At 44.7% G+C, this 24,298-nt stretch overlaps 6 protein-coding genes across 8 annotated transcripts in view; 2 read left to right on the top strand and 4 right to left on the bottom strand.

Moving 5' to 3' along the window:
* The window catches only part of LOC144697079 (uncharacterized), a 280,076-nt gene extending 262,612 nt beyond the window's left edge, over window positions 1-17,464 (bottom strand). For all 3 annotated transcript variants that reach the window (XM_078568891.1, XM_078568888.1, XM_078568889.1), the window contains exon 1: window positions 17,191-17,464. The gene's annotated coding sequence lies outside the window, so the exon portion shown is untranslated. The remainder of the gene's footprint in view (window positions 1-17,190) is intronic.
* LOC144697932 (uncharacterized) overlaps window positions 1-24,298 on the bottom strand; it is a 273,791-nt gene that overhangs the window by 32,390 nt on the left and 217,103 nt on the right. The window contains exons 5-7 of the mRNA XM_078569892.1: window positions 16,278-16,412; window positions 9,445-10,211; window positions 1,693-1,808 (exon numbers count right to left, since the gene is read on the bottom strand). Of these exons, the coding sequence (XP_078426018.1) occupies window positions 1,693-1,808; window positions 9,445-10,211; window positions 16,278-16,412 (1,018 nt within the window). The remainder of the gene's footprint in view (window positions 1-1,692; window positions 1,809-9,444; window positions 10,212-16,277; window positions 16,413-24,298) is intronic.
* The window catches only part of LOC144697248 (uncharacterized), a 420,900-nt gene that overhangs the window by 353,550 nt on the left and 43,052 nt on the right, over window positions 1-24,298 (bottom strand). The gene's annotated exons all lie outside the window — the stretch shown is intronic.
* Window positions 3,574-21,859, top strand: LOC144697204 (uncharacterized). The gene is made up of 2 exons (XM_078569090.1): window positions 3,574-3,775; window positions 18,581-21,859. Exon 2 carries the CDS (start codon window positions 18,938-18,940, stop codon window positions 19,610-19,612), a length of 675 nt encoding a protein of 224 aa, XP_078425216.1. The 5' UTR covers window positions 3,574-3,775; window positions 18,581-18,937; the 3' UTR covers window positions 19,613-21,859.
* On the bottom strand, window positions 15,459-17,152 carry LOC144697300 (uncharacterized). Its single transcript, XM_078569264.1, has one exon. The coding sequence runs from the start codon at window positions 16,861-16,863 to the stop codon at window positions 16,414-16,416; it is 450 nt and encodes a 149-aa protein (XP_078425390.1). The 5' UTR covers window positions 16,864-17,152; the 3' UTR covers window positions 15,459-16,413.
* LOC144697160 (uncharacterized) overlaps window positions 17,457-24,298 on the top strand; it is a 176,133-nt gene continuing 169,291 nt past the window's right edge. The window contains exon 1 of the mRNA XM_078569014.1: window positions 17,457-17,640. The gene's annotated coding sequence lies outside the window, so the exon portion shown is untranslated. The remainder of the gene's footprint in view (window positions 17,641-24,298) is intronic.

Here is a 24,298-nt window from a genome sequence, read left to right as displayed (position 1 = left end):
CACCACCTCCCCCCGCCCCCGCCCCACTCCCAAAGCCGCCCAAACCCACCCAGCCCAATACCCCGGATGTATCTTGCTCCAGAATTCATTGCACCTTCTTGGAACCGGTTGCAGTCCTGGAAGTGCCCTAATGCCCTCTTGGCACAGCTTGGAATGCTGGAACTGCTGCCCAATCCGATTGGCTAGTGGCTCCTGAGGGCGGGACTCCTTCCCCAGCGAGGGGCAGAAGTCCTGGAAGTCCCACCCTCCCCCGCTGAACCCGCCCGCAGTGTGTTCTGGCTGCAGGGTGGGCTGGTGTGCAGCGAGTCGGCTTCCATAAGGTCATAGCATCATTACAGCACAGAAGGAGTCCGTTCGGCGACCGGAGTGTGCACTGACTTCCTGTGGAGCAATCAGTCAGTCCCATTGCCCCTCTGTATCCCCATAACCCTGCAAGTTGATTTCCTTCAAGTGCCTATCCAATTTCATTTTGAAATCACTTATTTCCCCTTCCACCACCTTGTTGGCAGCGAGTTACAGATCATGACCACTCTGTGCCTAAATAAAGTTCTTTGTCACATTCCCCTCCTACTGTATCTTTGAGAAATACAGTACTGTATATCACTAATTTTCAGTCCAGTTATACGTACATTTATATATATATATGTGTGTGGAGATATACAGCCTGCGTAAAGAATTTCAGGTCTCTCTGTCCCGGACATGAAGTTGGATTTTAAATCTTTGACAAGAAGGATGAGCAAATTGTCTGTGTGTAGCTGAAAGACAATTTGCGTTTTTTCTCTGATTCTTATCTCCTGATGCCATTAATCCTTCTCAAACACTCTGATTAGAAACATCAAGTATTGTTAAGGGGACACGATAATGTCCTGACTGAGTCAACTGCAGATCCACTGACTTTCCAAAATCAATTGCCTTATCTTGCTCCATGTCCAGTTGCATTTGTGCCTTTTTCATGGAAGGAATACTCAACAGGAAGGGTATCTTACTAGAGTCTACACCAGTCCTGATAAAGTGGCTGACTCCAGCTATTTTGCATGAAATCACAACTCTTTTTAGTGACTTCAATGTGTTCACATCACCAAACCTAAACAAGTAGAACTTTCATACTCCTTAATCCTGTGTCGATCCTCACTATGAGGTGAATCTGGGTAACATTTTCACCAATCTGATCCACATACTGCCGAGGTGCAGCCACTGTCTAACACAGCACAGTTGAATGAGTCTGTCACTAACACACTCATCACTGGACCAAAGCTCCTTGTGACTAGTACAATTCCTTCAAAGTGATCATCATCATCATCATCTTCAGCCTCAGAATTCTCTGTGTCATGTGTCACTTCGAAGACCCTCATTTTCCACTTTGGGCAGTTCATCACATAATGATATTTTGAGTCAGACCTGAAACACCTGTTAATTGTTCTCTGGCATTCCTGGGGTTCATTCACCTATTAATGCTGTTCCAATCCTGTCTTTTGTTGATATATCCAAATCTGCTAAATATGTTTTCACCCTCATTCGAAATCTGTCAAAGTCCAACTATGCTTCATAGGCATCCAATAGATCATCTTTCTTGTAAATCTCGTCAATGAACCTGAATAGAAGATCCAAACCTTCATCAGTATCCAACTGACGGGCATCCAGCTCACTAAATACTTCGCTTCTGATTTTACTTTTGTTGGGAAGTGACAATACCAAGACCAGACCTTGTTTCCTCCTTGGTAGGGACGTAACCCGTGTCCACATATCCACTTCATTCTTCCACTGGTCGTGTGGCTCAGACACCGAGAACATCGGCAGGTAATTAGACCCTGACAATTTCCATAATATAAAAGTAAATTACTGCAGATGCTGGAAATATGATACAAAAACAGAAAGGGCTGCAAAAACTCAGCTGATATAGCAGCATCTGTGGAGAGAGAAACAGAGTTAACCTTTTGAGTCCGTATGACCCTTCTTCAGGGCAATTCCCTGACAATTTCCACTTGTTTTCAGCCATTTCTCACAAAAGCTACTTGGATTGTCAGCTTCTGTCTGAAATGTTATTTTCCTTTAGTTTCCAACCTCGACTATTAGACAAGTATTCTCTGTTACCATGTTATAATCCTGACAGCCTGATGGTGAAGGAAGAAACTGGTGCCAGTCTTTACTTTGGATGGATTTATTCACAGAGTGAAACATTACAGGTAAAGGCCTCCTGACTACACCCTGCTGTGAGGCAGTAGTTGCCTCTCTATATGTGCTCAAGTAACCATCTAATAAATGCCCTCCACCTGTATATATTTTACCTCAATTGACACAATTAATACCCATAGTGATTAACCAAGTGAATCCCTTTTCACACTCAGAGCAGGTGAACAGCCTCTCCCCAGTGTGAACCTGTTGTTGTGTCAGCAGGTAGGATGAAAGAGCGAATCTCTTCCCACACATGGAGCAAATGAAGGGCCTCTCTCCAGTGTGAACTTGCAGGTGTGTCTGCAGATGGGACGTCTGAGTGAATCCTTCCCACATCGAGAGCGGGTAAATGGTCTTTTCCAGTGTGAACTTGTTGGTGTGTCAGCAGGTGGGATAACTGAGCGAATCCCTTTCAAGTGAAGCAGCATTTCACTTGCACTTCCCTCAATTTAGTCTACTGCATTCGCTGCTCCCAAAGCAGTTTCCACTACATTGGAGAGAACAAACGCAGACTGGGTGACCGCTTTGTGGAACACCTTCGGACTGTCCGCAAGCATGACCCAGACCTCTCTGTCGCTTGCCATTTCAACACCCCACCCTGCTCTCATGCCCACATGTCCATCCTTGGCTTGCTGCAATGTTCCAGTGAAGCTCAACGCAAACTGGAGGAACAGCACCTCATCTTCCGACTAGGCACTTTACAGCCTTCCGGACTGAATATTGAGTTCAACAATTTTAGATCACGAACTCTCTCCTGCATCCCCACCCCCTTTCCGATCCCCCTTTTTTGCAATAATTTATATACATTTTTATTTTCCCACCTATTTCCATTATTTTTAAATGAATTTCCATCCATTGTTTAATCTCTACCTTTTAGCCTTTTTCAATCCCTTCCCCCAGGGTTATCTGTACCTTGCTTGTCCTGCTTTCTACCCGTAATGATCACATTCCTTTAGATAATATCACCACCTTCAACACCTCTTTGTCCTTCTGTCTGTGACATCTTTTGGTTTTCTCCACCTATCACTGACCCTCTATCCAGCTCTACCTGTCCCACCCCCCCTTAAACCAGCTTATATTTCACCTCTATTCCATTTTTACTTAGTTCTGTTGAAGAGTCATTCGGACTCGAAACGTTAACTGTTCCTCTCCGCAGATGCTGTCAGACCTGCTGAGTTTTTCCAGGTATTTTTGTTTTTGTTTTGGATTTTCAGCATCCGCAGTTTTTTGCTTTTATCCTCGGGTTCCAGTCTGCAGGCCAGGCGCGCGGACACGGGAGCCCCGCCACCCCACCCGCGCGGACACGGAGCCCCGCCCCCACCCATTGTTCCCCCTCCACCTCCACCTCCTCGAGCCAAGGTTTCCAGGCATCCGGCTGACAGCTCCGGACAGAGCGAGAAGCCGCTCGGAGAACTCGGGAGAGGGGAAGCTGCGCATGTGCGGGGGAGAGCCCGCCCCCTTCCCGTCGTGCTGAGGGACTGACCAATGGGAAGAGTTGGAGGACCGGAAGGACTCTGGTTCTCCAGCCAATCAGAGCGCGGGCTTTGTGTGAATGAAGATTGAGCTTCACACAGACTGAAATTTCCTCCTGTGTCCAACATCTGTGAGTAAAACACTTTCTTTTCTCCCCCTTTCCATTTCTTTTCTCATTCTGGGGGGAAATTGTTGACTTGCAGGAACTGAAGGGAAAGGAAGTGAATCCAGGGAGGGTGCAGACTCTGGAAAGGTTGGCCCAGGTCTCTCTCTCTCTCTCTCTTAAAGACATTGACATCCTTTGCTCCCTCAGCTTGACACATTTACTTGTCTGGCCAAAAGGATGGTCTCTTTCCTAATGTTCACAATAAAAGGGGTGGTTTCCCCAGGAGGTGGCTGACATTTAAGGAGACAATTTCAGGGTGTTTAACTGTCCTGTATTTTAAGGGATTCCTCCTTATTTTGTATTTTTGCCCATATTTTTAGGACAGCCTGTGAGAAACTGATCCCTGAGTCTCCAGGGTGAGTTTGAGTGATTCGAGTGGGACGGCAAGTGAGTGAGTCGGCCAGCAGAGAGATGATGATGTTGTGACTGAACAAGAACCATTGTAAGTTTTAGTTGATTTTAAACCCCACTGCTCCCACTATTATTGTCTCTAGACACCTCCTACCCAGCCCCTCTCATATTGAAACGCAAATACCCCCAACCTGCTTCACGGTCACGAGCATCTCACCCCCACCCATGCCTCCCCCACGGCTGAAGTGTCCCTTATTTTATTTCATTAGAGTTCTGCCCCCTGGACAATACAGTATGAAGGACAAAGATATGTCTAATGTTGTGATTTGGGTGTTATGATGTGTGCCAGGTGGACCAAATCCACAGGGGAAACTTGGCCATGCTATCACAACAGTTTTGCAATTTGTATTTATTTCAAGAAAATGTGTGCACTGAATTCAGAAACAAGGAGTCCACTAAGACCTTCAGAGATTTTAAACATGACATTAAAATATTCATTAACAAAATGAAAGATTTCAAGCACATACATAAGATTACAGTTACTTAATACTTTAACAAATCCTCAAATTCCTAATTGACCTGACTCTAAATTACACACCCCCTTTAAGGCAACAATCCAAAATAAATTTTAAATTTAAAAAATAAGTCAGCAAGTTACCACAGTACCCACTTGACAGAGGAGATCCAAAAGCTTGTCTTCAACTTTAGTTTCTGGACAAAGTAGACTTATGCACAAATGGGTGGAAGCTTCCCAAAGGGCCCTCCCAACATAGCCTTTCATTCTCCTTTATATATGTTTCTCTCTCTTTAATATGTTAATTCCATTGTTCCATAGGTCTTTGGATCTTTAACTTTCCCATACTATAACAATCTTTCATGTTGCCAATATTATCAGTAACCTTTGGGAAAATTAACACAACGCTTAGCCTTGCTCATCTGGCTAGTTGTAAAAATCCTAACATCCCTTTGAAATCCAAACAACCCCTTCACTTCATTAGAAACGCAAATTCCTTTCACACTTTACATGCTAGGACCCCATTGATGTTTACTCATAAGCATTTCAAGTACATTTCTACACCTAACTTCTTTTGATAATTTCAAGCTTGCAGTTTCTCTGACTCCAAATGTAGTTAAATCAAACAGAGAGAACTATCCACGCTCACAAACCTACTCAACAATAAACCAGAATAATATTATGAAAATTATTATACTTCTGTAACGGGGGAAACTTTAGATATATTATTGATAGTTTTGTCATAAAGTTAATTTGTTATCCTTCTAGTCTTGGAGGAGAGTACTGTAGCTACTTAATATATTTCCAATGATGGAGTAATTCTGACACAGAAAGAGTCCATTTGACAACTCGAGTCCATACCAACTCTCTGTAGAGCGATCCAGTCAATCCCATTCCCCTTCTATACCCTCGTTCCCCTGCATGTTCATTTCCTTCAAGTGTCAATTCAATTTCATTTAGAACTCATTGATCGTCTCTGGAACCACCACCCTCATAGGCAGTGGGTTCCAGGACATCACCACTGGCTGTTGAAATAAATTTCATCCCCGCAGCACCATGTATCTCTAATCATGTAATTGAGCACTGTGTATTAGACACATTTTTAGTGCAGTAATGTTGGGTGTAACTTAGTTGCAGCAGAGTGAGAATGGAGTGAGAGTTTGTGGGATGGAGATTTACTGCTTTTGGGGAATGAGAGAGGAAAGAATGTTCCACAGAAATTAGAATTGTCTGTTCTGAATTTCTATCCTGTACTGACAAGAATGACTTTTGTAAACTCCTTTAGCAGGATATTAGAAGGGGAGGGTTTGCTGACAGAAATCTCAAACCAAACATCACGTCAAGATCTGGCAGACTCACCTGACTCATCGGGACCTGAATATGATCAGCCTTTGAATCTGGAAAGAGAAATGTTTGTCTGTTCTGTCTGCTTCAAAAGGTTTTAAACATCAGTGTGACTGGAAAAGCACCGAGACACACACACCCGAGTGAGAGACTGACTGTGGGAACAACTTTAACCAGTTATGCAGCTTGAGAAAAACATCACCATTCACAGCGGGAAGAGACTGTACACGTGTTCTGTGAGCACGAGGCTTCAACTGATCGTAGAACCTGGAGAGACACAAGAACATGCGCATCATGGTGAAACCGTGGAAATGTGGGGACTGTGGGAAGGGATTCAGATACCCATCTGTGTTGGAAATTCATTGGCGCAGTCACACCGGGGAGAGGTAATTCACCTGCTCTGAGTGTGGGAAGGGATTCACTCAGTCATCTCACCTGCAGTCACACTAGCGAGTTCACACCAGGGAGAGGCCATTCACCTGCCCTGAGTGCGGGAAGGGATTCAGTCAGTTATTCAGCCTGCAATCACACCAGCGAGTTCACACCGGGGAGAGGCCATTCACCTGCCCTGAGTGTGGGAAGGGATTCAGTGATCGATCCACCCTGCTGAGACACCAGCGAATTCACACCAGGGAGCGGCCGTTTACCTACTCTGAGTGTGGGAAGGGATTCACCTGTACATCCGAGCTGCTGACACACCATGACAGTCACACCGATTGGAGACCTTTTAGATGCTCTGACTGTGGCTATTGATTGTGTGAATTGAGGTTAAGTATATACGGGTGGACATCATGTATTAGATCGGTACTTGAGCATATATAAGGGGACCCTTACTAACATAGAGTGGAGTCAAGTCAGGAGGTATATACCTGTAATGCTTCACTCGGTGAATAAATCTATACCAAGTAAAGATTAGCTCCAGTTTCTTCCTTCGTCATCAGGCTGTCAACATTATAACATGGTAACAGAGAATGATTGTCTAATGGTGAATGTTGGTAACTAGAGGAAAATAAAATATTAAACAGAGGCTTACAACCCGAGTAGCTTTTGTGAGAAATGGCTGAAAGCAAGTGGAAGTTGTCAGGGTCTGATTACCCGCTGATGTTCTCAGTATCTGAGCCACACGACCAGTGGAAGAATGAAGTGGATATGTGGACACGGGTTACGTCCCTACCAAAGAGGAAACAAGGTCTGGTCTTAGCATTGTCACTTCCCAACAAAAGTAAATTCAGAAGCAAAGTATTTAGTGAGCTGGAAGTTGGATACTGAAGAAGGTTTGGATCTTCTATTCAAGTTCATTGATGAGATTTACAAGAAAGATGATCTATTGAATGCCTATGAAGCATAGTTGGACTTTGACAGGTTTCGAATGAGGGTGAAAACATCTTTAGCAGATCTGGATATTTCAACAAAAGACAGGATTGGAACAGCATTAATAGGTGAATGAACCCCAGGAATGGCCAGAGAACAATTAACAGGTGTTTCAGGTCTGACTCAAAATATCATTATGTGATGAACTGCCCAAAGTGGAAAATCAGGGTCTTCGAAGTGACACATGACACAGAGAATTCTGAGGCTGAAGATGATGATGATGATCACTCTGAAGGAATTGTAGTCATCACAAGGAGCTTTGGTCCAGTGATGAGTATATTAGTCACAGACTCATTCAACTGTGCTGTGTTAGATAGTGGCTGCACCTCGACAGTATGTGGATTAGATTGGTGAACATGTTACCCAGATTCACCTTGTACTGAGGATCGACACAAGGTTAAGGAGTGTGAAAGTTCTGGTTTGGTGATATGAACACATTGAAGTCACTAAAAAGAGTGGGGATTCCCTGCAAAATAACGGGAATCATCCTCTTTATCAGTGTTAACTGTTAAACTTCACCTCGATGACACATTTGTGTAATTAATAAGGCTTATATTACCAAATTGTACTGTATGTAAGCTTAACGATGAACAGTCTTCAATTGCCTGTCTCTTTAAGTTCCAGATACTGTAATGTAGCTTTAAGGAAAAAAAAACTGGTGTTAAGTTCAGGAAGGGGTCAGAGCACCAGGTGTATCTTAACAGGGTGTCCTGGAACAAGTTATAGTTCACAGTTAGAAGGGACTCCAAGCTGATTGGCTCAATTTGTTGTGGGGAAATGAGGAACCCTTTTCCCATTGGTCAAGAATCAGAAATATTTGTTTAAGAAGTTGTTAGTTTTGTTGAACAGCTGCACCAACATGGGTTAAATGTTACAAAGTTACCTTCAAAAAGGTCCATTTGGTAACTCGAGTCCATGCTGACTCTCTGTAGAACAATCCAGTCGGTCCCATTCCCCCTCTATATCCCCGTATCCCTGCAAGTTTATTGCCTTCAAGTGCCCATCCAATTTTCTTTTGAAATCGTTCATCATCTCTGATTGCATCACCTCATAGGCAGAGAGTTCCAGGTCATTCTCACTTGCTGTGTAAAAAAAACTTCTTCCTCACATCCCCCCCACATCTCGCACTTAAAACCTTCAACCTGTGTCCCCTCGTCCTTGGTGGGAACAGCTTTTGGGCCTGTTGGTCAATTTGGTTCCTAGATTAATTTAATTGGATCCCCAATTACTTACACCACATTCTCTCATTACCTTAGACAGGTATACCACAGAACTTTTTGACACTATCCCTTTATCTGACTCTATACCATCCTTTATTCATATTTCAAATGTTGAGGCTAATCAGAGCTTGAAGGTCTTTCTTGCCAGTACATTTATCATCATTGCACATTCTTTACATACACAGAAATTAAGGTTTTACATGTTCACAGCAAATAAAATTCAATCTTTTACTATAACTACTCATTCATTATTATTCAATCTTTGTTACTGTTTGTTAATTAAAACAGTAATTGTAGAAAAAAGAGACATCGAAGTTTTTCATCTTACACTCACCAGAACATTTGCAAGAATATCAAATATGAAGGGAACAACAATTTATACTTCATGAGAGGAGTGTGCTGATCGGTTGGCAAATGCACTCTGATTGGTGGATGCATTGCCATGGAGAATGCACCATTTAACCGATGACTCGTGTCATTCTCATAAATCCTCACTCCAGCCTCGAGGCTCAATGGAACAGAGACAAATGCATTTATTTCAGATCTACCTGTAGTGGGTGGAAAAACACTATTTACTACCAGGATAAAATAAATGTGCTTCTTCAGCTTTTGTGGATCATATCAGTGGAAATATGCACTCCCGGGCTCAAAGAGCATCAGCCCATTGGGAGCAAAGTCACGAGACCAGCCAGTCCAGCAGAAAGAAACCCTCTGACCCTCCCACTTCACCAAGTGTCAGAATGAATATGTTTCAGTTCTGGATGTGATTAACAACAGCAATAACAGCAGAATCCAACCCCTGTAATCACTTGTGAACTCACTGGGGTGTCAGCAGGTGTGGGGACTGAGAGAATCCGTTCCCACACTCAGAGCAGGTGAATGGCTTCTCCCCAGTGTGAGCTCACTGGTGTTTCCGCAGGCTCGAGAACTGACTGAATCCCTTCCCACACTCAGGGCAGGCGAATGGTCTCTCCCGGTGTGAACTCGCTGATGTCTCAGCAGGTTGGATGAATCAGTGAATCCCTTTCCGCACTCAGAGCAGGTAAACGGCCTCTCTCCACTGTGAGCTCGCTGGTGTCTCACCAGGTTGGATAAGTGATTGAATTGCTTTCCACACAAAGAGCAGGTGAGTGGCCTCTCCCCAGTGTGAACTCGCTGGTGCATCACCAGGTTGCAAGACTGAGTGAATCTCTTCCCACACACAGAGCAGGTGAATGGCCTCTCCCCCGTGTGAACTCGCTGGTGTGTCAGCAGGTGAGATGTATGACTGAATCCCTTGCCACACTCCGAGCAAGTGAATGGCCTCTCCTTGGTGTGAACCCGCTGGTGTGTCAACAGGTGGGATGAATCCCTGAATCCCTTCCCACACTCGGAGCAGGTGAACGGCCTCTCCCTGGTGTGAACATGCTGGTGTTTCCGAAGGGTGGATGAATCAGTGAATCCCTTCCCACACATGGAGCAAATAAATGGCCTCTCCCCAGTGTGAATGCGTCGATGAGTTTCCAGCGCAGACGGGAACCGGAAACCCTTCCCACAGTCCCCACATTTCCACAGCTTCTCCATGATACAGGAGTCCTTGTGACTCTCCAGGTTTGATGATCAGTTGAAGCCTCGTCCTCACACAGAACACGTGCACAGCCTCACCCCGCTGTGAATACTGTGATGTACGTTCAGGCTGTGTAACTGGTTAAAGTTCTTTCCACACTCATTTCACTGGAACACTCTTACTCGGGTGTCTGTGTCTCGGTGTTTACCCAGTCACACCGATGATGAAAACCTTTTGAAGCAGCCAGAACAGACAAACATTTCTCCTTCCAGATTCAACGGCCGATGATATTCAGGTCCCGACGAATTGGATGACTCTATCAGATCTTGACACAATGTTTGGTTTGAGATTTCAGGCTGAAAATCCTCCCCTGCTAATATCCTGTAAAAAGTGTTTACAAAAATCATCTGTCAGGACAGCAATAGAAATTCAGAACTGACAATTCTAGTTTCTATGGAACATACATCCCTCACTTGTTCCCAACATCTGTAAATCTCCATCCCACACACTCTCCCTCCATTCTCACTCTGCTGTATTTAATATACACCCTCCCAATTGTCCAGAAGGGGCCGATTCATGCTGATCAACAGCTGCAAACCCATTGCTTCCTGTCCATAATATGAAAATCATCATTTAAGTTTATTTCCTGATCAGAGATATCGGGAAAATCTGAAGAAGGTTTTTTTTAGGCAGTGATTTTTCATGATCAGGAACTTGCTGCCTCCGAGGGTGGTGGAAGTGGAGGCGATTCATGATTTTAAAATGAAATTGGATGGGCACTTGAAGGAAATAAACTTGCAGGGGAACAGGGATATAGAGGGGGGATGGGACTGACTAGGTTGCTCTACAGTGTCGGCATGGACTCCAATTGCTAAGTGGGCTCTTCTGTGCTGTAATGACTCCATCTCTGTTACTAAAGAACCATAAATAACATACACTAGACATATCTCTGTCCTATATAAATATACTGTCCCCTCAAATGTCAGCCATCTCCTGGGGAGACCACCCCTTTAATTGTGAACATTAGGAAAGGGACCATCCTTTTAGCCAGACAAACAAATGTGTCAAGCTGAGGGAGCAAAGGATGTCAATGTCTTTAAGAGAGAGAGAGAGACCTGGGCCAACCTTTCCAGAGTCTGCACCCTCCCTGGATTCACTTCCTTTCCCTTCAGTTCCTGCAAGTCAACAATTTCCCCCCAGAATGAGGAAAGAAATGGAAAGGGGGAGAAAAGAAAGTGTTTTACTCACAGATGTTGGACACAGGAGGAGGTTTTAGTCTGTGTGAAGGTCACTCTTCATTTACACAAAGCCAGCGTGCTGATTGGCTCGAGGACAAGAGTCCTTCCGGTGCTCCAGACTTCCCATTGGTCAATCCCTCACCTGAAGGCAATGAGAGGCGTAACCCCACGTGGGAGGGATTTTGCGACCCCTACCCCCTCCCCCCCACCAGCCGCGCTGAGCTGTTGTCCAATGGGAAAGGCTGGAAGACGGAACAGACAATGGCCCTCAGTCAATCAGAGCGCGGGATTTGCGCAGGTCCCCATCTCACCCCCGCACATGCACATTCATGCCCAAAACCCGCAGGCTCACATGCGCAATCCATCGTCTCCTCACCATATGCGCAGTTTCCCCGCTCCCTTGGACATGCGCAGTCCCGGGCTGCCCGCCCGCTTGGCGGATAGAGCGCTTTTCTCAGCGCGTTGGATTGTGGGAGCTGCGGTCGCCATTACTCATCCGGAGCCCAGTCTCCAAAATCGTGGGACTGGGATGGAAAATGGGGGTGGGGGGCGCAGTGACCCCGCCCTGACATAAAGTATATGTGGGTAGTCACTGGATTTGATTGTGACGCCCCCTTAGCAAAACAGTTTGTTAACTTCAGGTGTAAAGATTCAGACACCTGGGTGACATATTGGGGAGGGTAATAGGTGAGTGTGAAACTGAACCCGAGAGTCAGTACCTTCAGGGGAGGAGAACTGGTGAAAAAGCTGGAGGAGGATAGTAGCATGAATTAGTGTTTCAATAATAGGGTGTAGGTAGCTTGTGATCACTGTTTCCTAATTTTTTTTATTTGTTCTAGATGGATTAAAAGTATTCATTTAATACCTCAACTTTGGCCCCTTCATCCATGTGTTAATTTCCTTTTAGGTCCCTAATTGGACCTATTCCACCTTAACACCTTTTTACTCTTTATATGTCGATAGAAGACTTTGGGATTCCCCTTTATGTTGGCTGTCAGTCTTTTCTCATAATCCCTCTTTGCTTCTCTAATATGTTTTCTCACCTCCCCTCTGAACCACCTGTATCCCTCTTGGTTCACAATTGTATTTTCTACCTGACACCTATCATAAGCGCACTTTGTCTTCTTGATCATCATTTCAATCTCCTTTTTCATCCAGGTAGCTCTGGATTTGTTTGCCCTACCTTCTCTTTTGATGAAATATACCTTGACTGTGCCCAAACCAATTTTGTGAAGGTTGCCCATTGTTCAACTGCAGTTTTTCCTGCCAATCTTTTGCTCCACTCTCTCTGGCCCAACTCGGGTCTTGTCCAGTTAATAATTCTTACTGTGGATTGCCTATTGTCCTTTTATATCATCATCCTAAAACATACAATACAATGATCACAGTCCCCTAAATTAAAAAAAGAAATCATTTATGGGATGTGGGTGTCGCTGGCTAGGCCAGCGTTTATTGCCATTTCCTAATTACACTTATTCAGAGGGCATTTAAAAGTCAACCACATTGCTGTGGGTTTGGAGTCACGTGTCAGCTAGACCATGTAAGGACAGCAGATTTCCTTCCCTAAAGGGCATTAGTGAAGCAAATGGGTTTTTACAACAATTGACAATGGTTTCATAATCATCATGAGACTTTTTAATTCCAGATTTTTATTGAATTCAAATTCCACCATTTGCTGTACCGGGATTTGAACCTGGGTTCTTAGAACATTATCTTGGGTGCCTGTATCACTAGTCCAGCAACAATACCACTATGCCATCACCTCCCCAAAAAATGCTTCCCAACTGACATTTAAGCCATTCCATGGTTCATTCCCCAGGACACTGCCTTGATCAACCAGAGTCTGGTTTGCATTTAAACAAAAGTTTCATAGTAAACCGTTTCTGAGATCATTGTGCATGGCAACGCCTCTACCAATTAGAGTCTACTTGCCAACCAATCAGCACTCTCTTCCCATGCAATATAAATTGTTGTTCCATTTACAATTGGTATTCTTGCAAATTGTCCTGATGAGTGCAAGACAAAAAGCATTGACATCATGTCACTTTCTTCAGCAGTACTCAGGTTCTGTGCTACCAAATGACTATTCGTACTGGATTACTTGATTAGAACTACACGGGGATGTGAGGAGAAACTTTATTTAGACAGTAAGTTGTGATGATCTGAAACCCGCTGCCGATGAGGATGGTGTTAGCGGAGACAATCAATGATTTCAAAGTGAAATTGGATGGCCACTTGAAGGGAATAAACTTTTAGGGCAACGGGGATACAGAGGGGGAATGGTACTGACTGGATTACTTTACAGAGTTGGCAAGGACTCAAGTTACCAAATAGACTCCTGTGCCTTTATGACTCTATGACTGGAAATATATACAGCACTATATTACAAGACTAGGAATAAAATACGTGTTCTTAATTAGAGAACCATAAATAATATGTACCATTATAATAACACTAGACCATACTATATCCTATATTGCTATAATGTCACCTGAATGTCAGCTACCTCCTGGAGAAACCACCCCTTTAATTGTGAACATTAGGAAAGAGACCATCCTTTTGGCCAGACAAATAAATGTGTCAAGCTGAGGGAGCAAAGGATGTCAGTGTCTTTAAGAGAGAGAGAGAGAGACCTGGACCAACCTTTCCAGAGTCTCCACCCTCCCTGGATTCATTTCCTTTCCCCTCAGTTGCTGCAAGTCAACAATTTACCCCCAGAATGAGAAAATAAATGGAAACGGTGGTGGTGGTGGTGGTGGTGGTAAGAAGGTGTTTTATTCGCAGACATTGGACTCAGGAGTTAGTTTTAGTCTGTGTGAAGCTCATCCTTCATTCAGAGAGAGAGGAGCAGCAGCTTTACTGGGCAGCAATGAGCAGGTGAACAAACTCATTGTCCAACTTCTGCATTCAGACAATGGGGGAAGCTCTGATTGGCTGGAGGACCAGAGTCCTTTCGGTCCTCCAGTTGTTCCCATTGGTCAATCTGCCACATGAAGCTAATGAGGGAGCGGAGTCCCACGTGGATTTTGTTTCAGTGACCAATGTATCAGTTTCAAGCTGCATCAGTGTTTGCTTTGAAAATTGTTTGGATTTCTTTCAGACCCCAAGGGGATTAATGTCAGGTCCCTGGTATCTGCCCGGGTGCGGTGGTGGGGGTGGGGGGGGCACTAGACCGGGCCACAATGCCACAAGGGCACAAAGCCGGAGTTCCCGCTCTTCTCGAAGATTCCTCGGCTGGGAGGGGAGGAGTCGGGACATTGACTGGGAATCTGCAAAGCCCACCAGAGTCAACCAGGCGACACTTATTAAGAATGTTTTCCCCATTGCTTCACATCTGAAAGTTCAACTGGCAAATGGTGGAGCCAACTTGCTGCCAGAGCCAGGGTGTGAAGGGTGGACACTGAGAGGCTGTTTCCCCCTGGCTGGGGAATCTAGAACACGGGGCACAGTCTCAGGATAAGGGGCCGATCATTTCAGACTGAGATGAGGAGAAATTTCTTCTCTCAGAGGCTTGTGAATCTTTGGAATTCTCTTATCCATCTGGTTCACCAATGCCCTTCAGGGAAGGAAATCTGCCGCCCTTACCTGGTCTGACCTACATGTGATTCTGGACCCACAGGGATGTGGTTGACCTTTAACTGCCCTCAGAAATGGCCGAGCAAGACACACAGTTGTACCAAACTGTTACAGAAAACTCGAATCAGATAGACAGCAGCGGTCCCGGAAGGTGGCTCACCACCCTCCTCTCATGGGCAATTAGGTATGGGCAATAAATGTTGGTCTTGACAGTGATTCTGTGAAAAAATATAAAAAGCTTCCAGTTCTGACTCACTGCCCATGACAAAGAAGAAGAACAAACAGGCCACGCTGTCTCATTCAGTAACTTGAAAACACCCATTATCTGTTCACCTCTTCCTGAGCCTGACTGGCTTCTGCTGCCTCGCTCTCTGTGGAGATTCTCACTGACCGTTTCTGGTCACTTTTTTCCCCAGGCACCAAGCTAGAACGTTACCATCCCGGTCGGGACTGTCAGTGTTTAAAGAGAAATCTGAACACCTAGTGATTCACTGAAATAGTTATGCCACAAAATGTAATGTTTTTAAACAAAAACAAACTTTATTGTAAAGAAAAAAATTGAAAAAACTACACACTACGAACTTGACACTGTTTTGTAATTATTTAAGTTGTAAACCCCGTCCTACCTTTGAGCAACATTCCATCAGCTTTTGGCTAAGCGACCCTCCAAAATTTCTTTCAGACCTCACGACTGTGGATTCCTCAACTCAAGCGTGAGCCTCACTGCCTTCTTGACCTGACTTTGACCAGACAAACTGCTTCTCCCCAGCCTGCTCCAACTGCATCTTCACAGCTCTTTCCAAGCTAACTGCTCAAGCTGACTGGTTCTACCGCAAGGCCTTTCACTGGGAGGGTCACTGTAGATTTCATCCTCCAACTCCAAGCTCGACAAATCTTCCAGCTTCTTTTCCACTCAGCAACTCCAATTTATCTGCAAATAAAACAAGAGCAAATCTGTGGCTGCTTTCTGTGAACAACACCCAGATAAATTAAACAAAATAACTTTCTAACCCTCGCACAGCCCATCTTCATGGCAAAGTGGCATGCTTTAGGAGGTTCCAAGCAGAAACGCAAACTAAATACCATTTCATTTGCCTTCAAAACACCCTCTGTTCCTGTGATCTATATGAAATAAGCAGCTAAATACTCGCAACAAGTCTCAGAGCATCAGCCCACTGGAAGCAAAGTCATGAGAACAGACAGTCCACCAGAAAAAAACCCTCCATTGCCATCTGCCAGAATGAACATGGTTCAGTCCTGGATGTGATTAACAGCAGCAATAACGGAATCCAACCCCTGTAATCACTTGTGAACTTGCTGGTGCTTCCACAGGTTGGATAATCGATTGAATCCCTTCCCACAATTGGGGCAGAGGAATGGCCTCTCCCCGCTGTGAAGTCGCCGGTGGGTAAACAGGCTGGACAACTGAGTGAATCCCTTCCTCACTCGGAGCAGGTGAACGGCTTCTCCCCAGTGTGGACTTGTTGGTGTCGCAGAAGGTTGGATGACTGAATGAATCCCTTCCCACACTCCAAGCAGGTGAACGGCCTCTCCCCAGTATGAAGCCACTGGTGTCTTAGTAGATGGGCTGACCGATTGAATCCCTTCCCACACTCAGAGCAGGTGAATGGCCTCTTCTTGGTGTGAAGTTGTTGGTGGTACAGAAGGGTGGGCAAATCACTGAATCCCTCACCACACTGAGAGCAGTTGAACGGCCTGTCCCCCGTGTGAACTCGCTGATGTCTCAGCAGGTTGCATCGCTGAGTGAATCCCTGCCCGCACTTCGAGCAGGTGAATGGCCACTCACCCGTGTGACTGCGTCGATGGGTTTCCAGCTGACATGGGAATCTGAATGCTTTCCCACAGTCCGCACATTTCCATGATTTCTCCATGTTGTGAGTGTCCTTGAGTCTCTCCAACTTTGGCAATCAGTTGAAGCCTCATCTACATACAGAACATGTACAGTCTCTCCCCGTTGTGAATAGTGCAATGTTTTTTCAGGCTGTGTAACTGGTTAAAGCTCTTTCCAGAGTCAGTGCACTGGAAACACTCTCACTTGGGTGTCACAATGTCTTTAAGAGAAAGAGAGACCTGGGCCAACCTTTCCAGAGTCTGCACCCTCCCTGGAACCACTTCCTTTCCCTTCAGTTCCTGCAAGTCAACAATTTGCCCCCAGATTGAGAAAAGAAATGGAAAGGGCGAAACATTGATTTCCTCACAGATGTTGCCCAGAGGAGGAAGTTTTCGTCTGAAGCTCATTGTCCAACTTCCTCATTGTGACGTCCACAATGGAACCCTGCCTGAATCAGCCAATAGGAATCACTCTGCCCCGCGGTGATGTCTCGGGTTCCAGTCTGCAGGCCAGGCTGGCGGACGCGGGAGCCCCGCCCCCACCCATTGCTCCCCCTCCCCCTCCCCCTCCTCCTCGAGCCAAGGTTTCCAGGCAACCGGCTCCGGTCAGAGCGAGAAGCCTCTCGGAGAGCTCGAGAGAGGGGAAGCTACGCATGTGCGGGAGAGAGCCCGCCCCTTCCCGTCATGCTGAGGGATTGACCAATGGGAAGTTGGTGGACCGGAAGGACTCTTGTCCTCCAGCCAATCAGAGCGCGGGCTTTGTGTGAATGAAGATTGAGCTTCACCCAGACTAAAACTTCCTCTTGTGTCCAACATCTGTGAGTAAAACACTTTCTTTTCTCCCCCTTTCCATTTCTTTTCTAGTCTTGTAATAAGGTGCTGTAGCTAAGTATATATTTCCAGTCATGGAGTCATTATGGCACAGAAGGACTCCATTCAGCAACTCGAGTCTGTAGAACAATCGGTCTCCTTCACCCTCAATATCTCCATTCTCTCTCCCAGAAGTTTCCTTCAAGTGTCCATCCAATTTCACTTTTAAATTATTGATCTTCTCTGCTTCCACCACCCCTTAGGCAGCAAGTTCCAGGTCATGACTGCGCGCTGTCTACATTTTCATTATGTTCTTTCACCGGGTCTGAGTGTCACTGGTTAGGCCAACATTTTAAATGCACATCCCTAATTGCCTTTGAGAAGGTGGTGGTGAGAGACCTTCTTGAACCGCTGCAGTCCATGTGGTGCAGGTACACCCAACATACTGTGAGGGAAGGATTTCCAGGATTTTGACCTAGCAGCAGTGAAGGAACAGCTGATATATTTCCTAGTCAGGATGGTGAGTGGCTTGGAGAGGAACTTGCAAGTAGTGGTGGTGGTGTTCCCATGCATCTGCTGCCTTTGTCCTACTCGGAGGTAAATAAAGTTGCTATTCACATTCCCCTTGTATCTTAAGCAAGTGATACAGTGCAGTATATGATACATTTTTCATGCTTTAAAATAGACACATATATGGTTGACCACCTGCTTGAAGATTTTCAGGTCTCTGTGTCCTGGAGAGGAAGCGGTGAGCATGGATCTATCGATCAGCATGAATCAGGAGAATTGGGAATTTAAGGTACAGCAGAGTGAGAATGGAGGGACAGTGTGTGGGACAAAGATTCACACCTTTTGGGGAGTGACAGAAGAAAGAATGTTCCACATGAACTAGAATTCTCAGTTCCAAAATTTTATCCTGTATTGATTTTTACGAACTCTTTTTTACAGGCTATCAAAAGGAGAGAGTTTTCAGACAAAAATTTCAGAACAAACATCATGTCATGATCTGACAGTGTCGCTTGATTCATCACAATGCGAATACTCTTAAGCTTTGAATCTGGAAGGAGAAATGTTTGTCTGTTCTGTCTGCTTCAAAACATTTTAAACGTTATTGTGACTGGAAAAGCACCGAGACACACACACACCTCAGTGAGAGTGTTCCAGTGCACTGACTGTGGAAAGAGCTTTAACCAGTTAAACAGCCTGAAAAAACATCACAGTGCAGAGAGACTGTCCAAGTATTCCGTGTGAGTTCGAGGCTTCAACTGATGGTCAAACCTTGAGATTCACAAGGACAACCACACTATGGAGAAACCATGGCAATGTGGAGACTGTGGGAAGCGCTACCAAATCCCATCTGAACTGGAAATTCATCATCGCATTCACACTGGGGAGAGGCCTTTCACCTGCTCCGAATGTGGGAAGGGACTCACTCGGTCATCCCACCTGCTGAAGCACCAGCGGGTTCACACCGGGGAGAGACCATTCACCTGCTCTGAGTGTGGGAAAGGATTCACTGGGTCATCCCACCTGCGGACACACCAGCGAGTTCAGACCGGGGAGAGGCCGTTCACGTGTTCTGAGTGTGGGAAGGGATTCACTCAGTCACCCAACCTACTGACACACCAGCGAATTCACACTGGAGAGAGGCCATTTAGCTGTTCTGTGTGTGGGAACAAATTCAGTCAGTTATCCAGCCTGCAGACACACCAGCGATTTCACAGTGGGGAAAGGCCGTTCACCTGCTCTGAGTGTGGGAAGGGATTCGCTGACACATCGAGTCTGCTGACACACCAGCGACTTCATACCGGGGAGAGGCCATTCATCTGCTCTGAGTGTGGGAAAGGATTCACTCAGTTATCCCATCTGCAGAAACACCAGAGAATTCACACTGGGGAGCGGCCATTCACTTGCTCTGTATGTGGGAAGGGATTTGTTCATTTATCCAGCCTGCGGAGACACCAGCGAGTTCACAAGTGATTCCAGGGGTTGGATTCTGCTGTTATTGCTGCTGTTAGTCACATCCAGGACTGAACCATGTTCATTCTGACACTTGGTGAAGTGGGAGTGTCAGAGGGTTTCTTTCTGCTGGACTGGCCGGTCTCACAACTTTGCTTCCAGTGATGATCTTTAAGCCTGGGAGTGCACGTTTCCATTGAATTGATCTGCAACAGCGATGAAACACATTTGTTTTATCCTGGATGGTAAATTGTCCTTTTCCTACCACTGCAGGTAGATCTAAAAGAAATACATTTGTCTCTGTTCCATTGAGTCTACAGCACAGGGCCAGGCCAGGTGGCTCAATTGGTCTCTGTCAACATTTATGCTCCACATGAGCCTCCACCCACCCCTCTTCATCTCCCCCCATCAGCATATCCTTCTATTCCTTTCTCCCTCATGTATGTATCCAGCTCCCCCTTAAATGTATTCATGCTATTCACCTCAACCACTCGCTGTGGTAGTGAGTTCCACGTTCACACCACTCGTTGGGTAAAGAGGTTTCTCATGAAATCCCTATTGGATTATTGATCCCCTTCATAACCTTAAAGACTTCGATCAGGTCACCCTTCAATCTTTTTTCTAGAGAAATGCAGCCCCAGCCTTTCCTGAGGGTTAAATGCTCTCAGTTCTGGGATTATTCTTGTGAATCTTTGTTGCCCCTTCTCCAGTGCCTCTATTTCCTTTTCTAAATGGAGATCACAAATGTTGACAGTACTCCCAGTGTAGTCTAACCATGGTTCGAAACAAGTTGAACATAACCTCCCTGCTATTCAATTCTATCCCTCTAAAATGGAACCCTATATCTGGGCCCCACACTTTAGGAAAGATGTGAAGTTCTTAGAGAGGGAGCAGAGGAGATTTACGAGAATGGCACCAGGGATGAGGGACTTCAGTTGGTTGGAGAGACTGGAGCAGCTGAAATTGTTCTCTTTAGATCAAGAGCCATTAGGACAGAGAAGGAGGCCATTCAGCCCAACGGGTCCATGCCGGCTCTCTGTAGAGCAAACTAATCCCACTGTCCCGGGTTATCCCCATATCCCTGAAAGTTTACTTCCCTCAAGTGTCCACCCAATTTCCATTTGAATTCATTCATCGTCTCCGCTTGCACCACCCACACAGGCAACGAGTTCCAGCTCATTACCACTCGCTGCATAAAACAGTTCTTCCTCATACCCCCCCTGCATCTCTTACACAAAACCTTAAATCTGTGTGTCCCCCCCGTCCTTGTACCATCAGCAAATGGGAACAGCTTTTCTTTATCCACCTTAACTAAACCTGTCAAAATCTTGTACACGTCTATCAAATCTCCCCTCAACCTCCTGTGCTCTAAGGAGAACAACCCCAGCCTGACATCTACAATAAAGAGCAAATCAATTATGTTAATCTCTGAAATCAAATGAGAATGTTTGATTTCTGTTTTGAAGATATGAGGAAAATATTGTACTGGATAGTAAAGAAATTGTAACAACTCACCGTGGGTGTAGTTCAGTGGAATGTAACAATCTGGTTTCCACCTACATTCTAGTGAAAGGCAAGAAAGATGAAATGAATAAGTTAATCGCTGTATCTTGGCGAAATTTGTATCCTTTGCCTCTGAACTTCTTTAAAAGAAAACCACACTTGGGTCTTCATTCTCTGATTGTTTTATTGATCCGAAAGGTGTAAAAGGGGCCGAACTTCAGCAGAAATCTGGCAGAGCTGAGAACAGACGACTTGCTATGTGGGAACAGGGAGATGAACAGCTCCCAGAGGACAGAGAAAACAAGAGTGCATTGAATCCTAGACGACACCTGGGTGTCAAGGCCACCATGTTTTCACTGCTTGGCATGGGAATGCTGACTCCCTGTACCGGGGACGGAGCGTGGGAAGCCAATTGTTTGAGAGTTTGACGTGGCTTGGGCGGGTACAGATGGTTCAATGACAGGTTTTGTAATTGGTCCGTTCAAATGTTAGCTCGGCAATGATTGGGTTAAATCAGTCTCCATCGACTTTGTGATGTAAAAAAGTATCAGAAAGGATTCCCCGAGCACAGAGATTTGTAGAGGTTTTACATATTGCATTGACTGGTGCCATGGCATCTGGGGCAGACCAGGGAACATTTACGTGGAGATGGTGCATCTACCCAGAGTAATAGTAATGCTGCTGCACTTTGATACTACTGCTCAGACATGAGCATGTGTCAGGTCTTATTTATACTGAATAAAATCTAACCACTGTCACCAATAAGGGTTATCACTGTGAATCATTTCAGAGTTTGGGAAAAGGGATAAAGGGTTAATTGACTCCCTGACCCCCATTTTCTAACATCGCTGTGTCAAAAATAAAATCTCATCTCCCCCTCTGGCTCCTTTGCTAATTACCTTAGAGGGACTCACTTTCTGTTAAAGAGCCTGCCAACCCCTCTCACCCACTTTCCCTAAAGTGCAGAAATCTAATCATGAGAAGCCCAGCAGAATAAAATCTTTTTACTAAAAAAAGTTTATTAATGCAACAGAACATGGTTAAAAAAAAAACAGAAAATTACTTGAGGATAAGAGACAACCAGAGTAAAAGGATGTGCACAATGTTCAGGACCCAAATGGTTTCTATTAAATGGTTTCTGTTCGGCTCCTCTGTACCCTATTCCCGTGACTCCTGCTTCGGACACAGGGGCACTGAACCCCGGGGGTCGGGTCACCCCCTCCCGCGCCCCGATTGGTTGGAGGCCCATTTCCCAGTCAGTCCTCCAGCACCTTCCTGTCTCTCTATCAGTGCGACGCCCATGGCAGTTTCCCAACTGGGGTGCAGGCCCCGTTATTCTCAGCTAAATTCAGCCCTCAGCTCCGTCGCCTGGCTGTCATTGACACGAGCAATAGAGAGTCAGAAAGGTGCTGGATGCTCAAATGGTAACTCAAAACTTGTGTCTCTAAACCAACACTTCAACATTTATCTATCAAATACTTGTTATTTATACTGGGGTTTTTATTATGAGATTTAAGCACTGGAAGCAAAGGGTGGAGGATTTTAAAGGGTAACTTTCTGTTTCTAATGTTGTATTGTCCAGAGTGTCAGCCGTGGCTCAGTGGATCACACTCCCACCTCTGGGTCAGAAGGTTGTTGCTTCAAGTCCCAGCCCAGGGGCCTGAGGACAAATATCACATCCAAACTTCTGAGTGCCAGCACTGGGGGAGTGCTGCACTGTCAGAACTGCTGTCCTTTAACCCAACGGCCCTGTCTGCTGCTTCAGGTGGACTTAGAACTTCCCGGAGCCACTATTTTGAAGAAGAGCTTTTGAAGAAGAGTTATCCCCAGTGTCTGAGTGAAAATTTATCAATCAACATCACTAAAAACAGATCATCTGGTCTTGGCCACATTGCTGTATTTGGGATCTTGCTGTGTGTAAATGCTGCTGCATTTCCGAAATTACAACAGTGACTGCACTTCAAAAGTATTTCATTGGCTGTAAGGCACTTTGGAATATATTGTGGTCATGGAAGACACTATATAAATGCAAATTTTTAAATTTTACATTTATATTACATAATCCTGTTATTTGTAACTTAACTGATTTCCGCCATCCCCAACTTGCCATTTAATAAATTCACTTATGGTTCGGACAAAACATTGACTTTTACAACTTCATGTGAGTGATCAGTCTGTAGAAGTGTAACCCTCTCTGGCTCCTTCTTTGACAGCAATTCTTGAGGAATTCGGCCTCAGGAGTCTGGCTCCATCTTCGACAGTAATTTCCTTGGTACTCGACCTCAGGAGTCTTCAGTACTTGGCTAGCAAGGAAGACCTTTAGAATCTCGACTTTTATCCCCAAAGTGACCATGACCTGACATCAGAGTTGGACCAGTTGTAAAATGACAATTGGTCAATTTGGTTACTAGATTAATTTAATTGGATCCCCAATTACTTACACCACCTTCTCTCATTATCTTAGACAGGAAGACAATAGAACTGTTTCATACTATCCCTTTATCTGATTCTATACAATCCCTCATTCATACAATTTCAAATGTTGAGGCTAATCAGAGCCTGAAGGTCTCTCTTGCCGGTACATTTATCATCATTGCACATTCTTTACATACACAGCAATTAAGGGTTTACATTTTTACAGAAAATGAAATTCAGTCTTTTACTATAATTACTGATTAATAATTGTAACTCGGTTAAGGCTCACTACTTAATCATCTGTTACCGACTGGTAGCTAATTAATACAGTAATCTTGAATTAACACATTTGGTTGATACAAGATATATTGGTTCAAAAAGACAGCTTGTGGAAGACAATAGCTTTCTTTCTTACTGATTTTTATTATATTGAAAAATGAGCTTTATTCTTGAGCTGGACTTTGACAGAATATGAAGTCCTTATCAAAATTAGAAAAGAATGTCTTTGTTTAAACAATTACTGCTAGCTCTGTAGTGTCGAGAAACGTTTCGGTTTATACAGTGTTAATTTTTAAAATAAAGATCCAGCCTTTACAAAGTCATTATCTCTTACATTGCAAGGTTCATTACTGAATAATCATTTGTTTCATGACTGCCTTTCAATACGAAATCAATATATAGTTAATAAAGTTACAGAATGTGAAATGGCTGCAGCAAGCCACATGTTAGGGTTTAAAATGGCTTCCTTGACCTTGTTACTCATAACAGTGAATATGGTATGAAAGTGAT

The sequence above is a fragment of the Cetorhinus maximus genome, chromosome 23 (genome assembly GCF_964194155.1).
Source record: "Cetorhinus maximus chromosome 23, sCetMax3.hap1.1, whole genome shotgun sequence".
NCBI lineage: Eukaryota > Metazoa > Chordata > Chondrichthyes > Lamniformes > Cetorhinidae > Cetorhinus > Cetorhinus maximus.
The sequence above is the reverse complement of the archived record's forward strand: the minus strand, read 5'-3'. Positions and strand labels throughout refer to the sequence as shown.

What these genes read in the sequence shown, in the direction of transcription:
- LOC144697204 (XM_078569090.1), top strand. Translation starts at nt 18,938, where the DNA reads ATGGAGAAACCATGGCAATGTGGAGACTGTGGGAAGCGCTACCAAATC.
- LOC144697300 (XM_078569264.1), bottom strand. Translation starts at nt 16,863, where the DNA reads ATGGAGAAATCATGGAAATGTGCGGACTGTGGGAAAGCATTCAGATTC.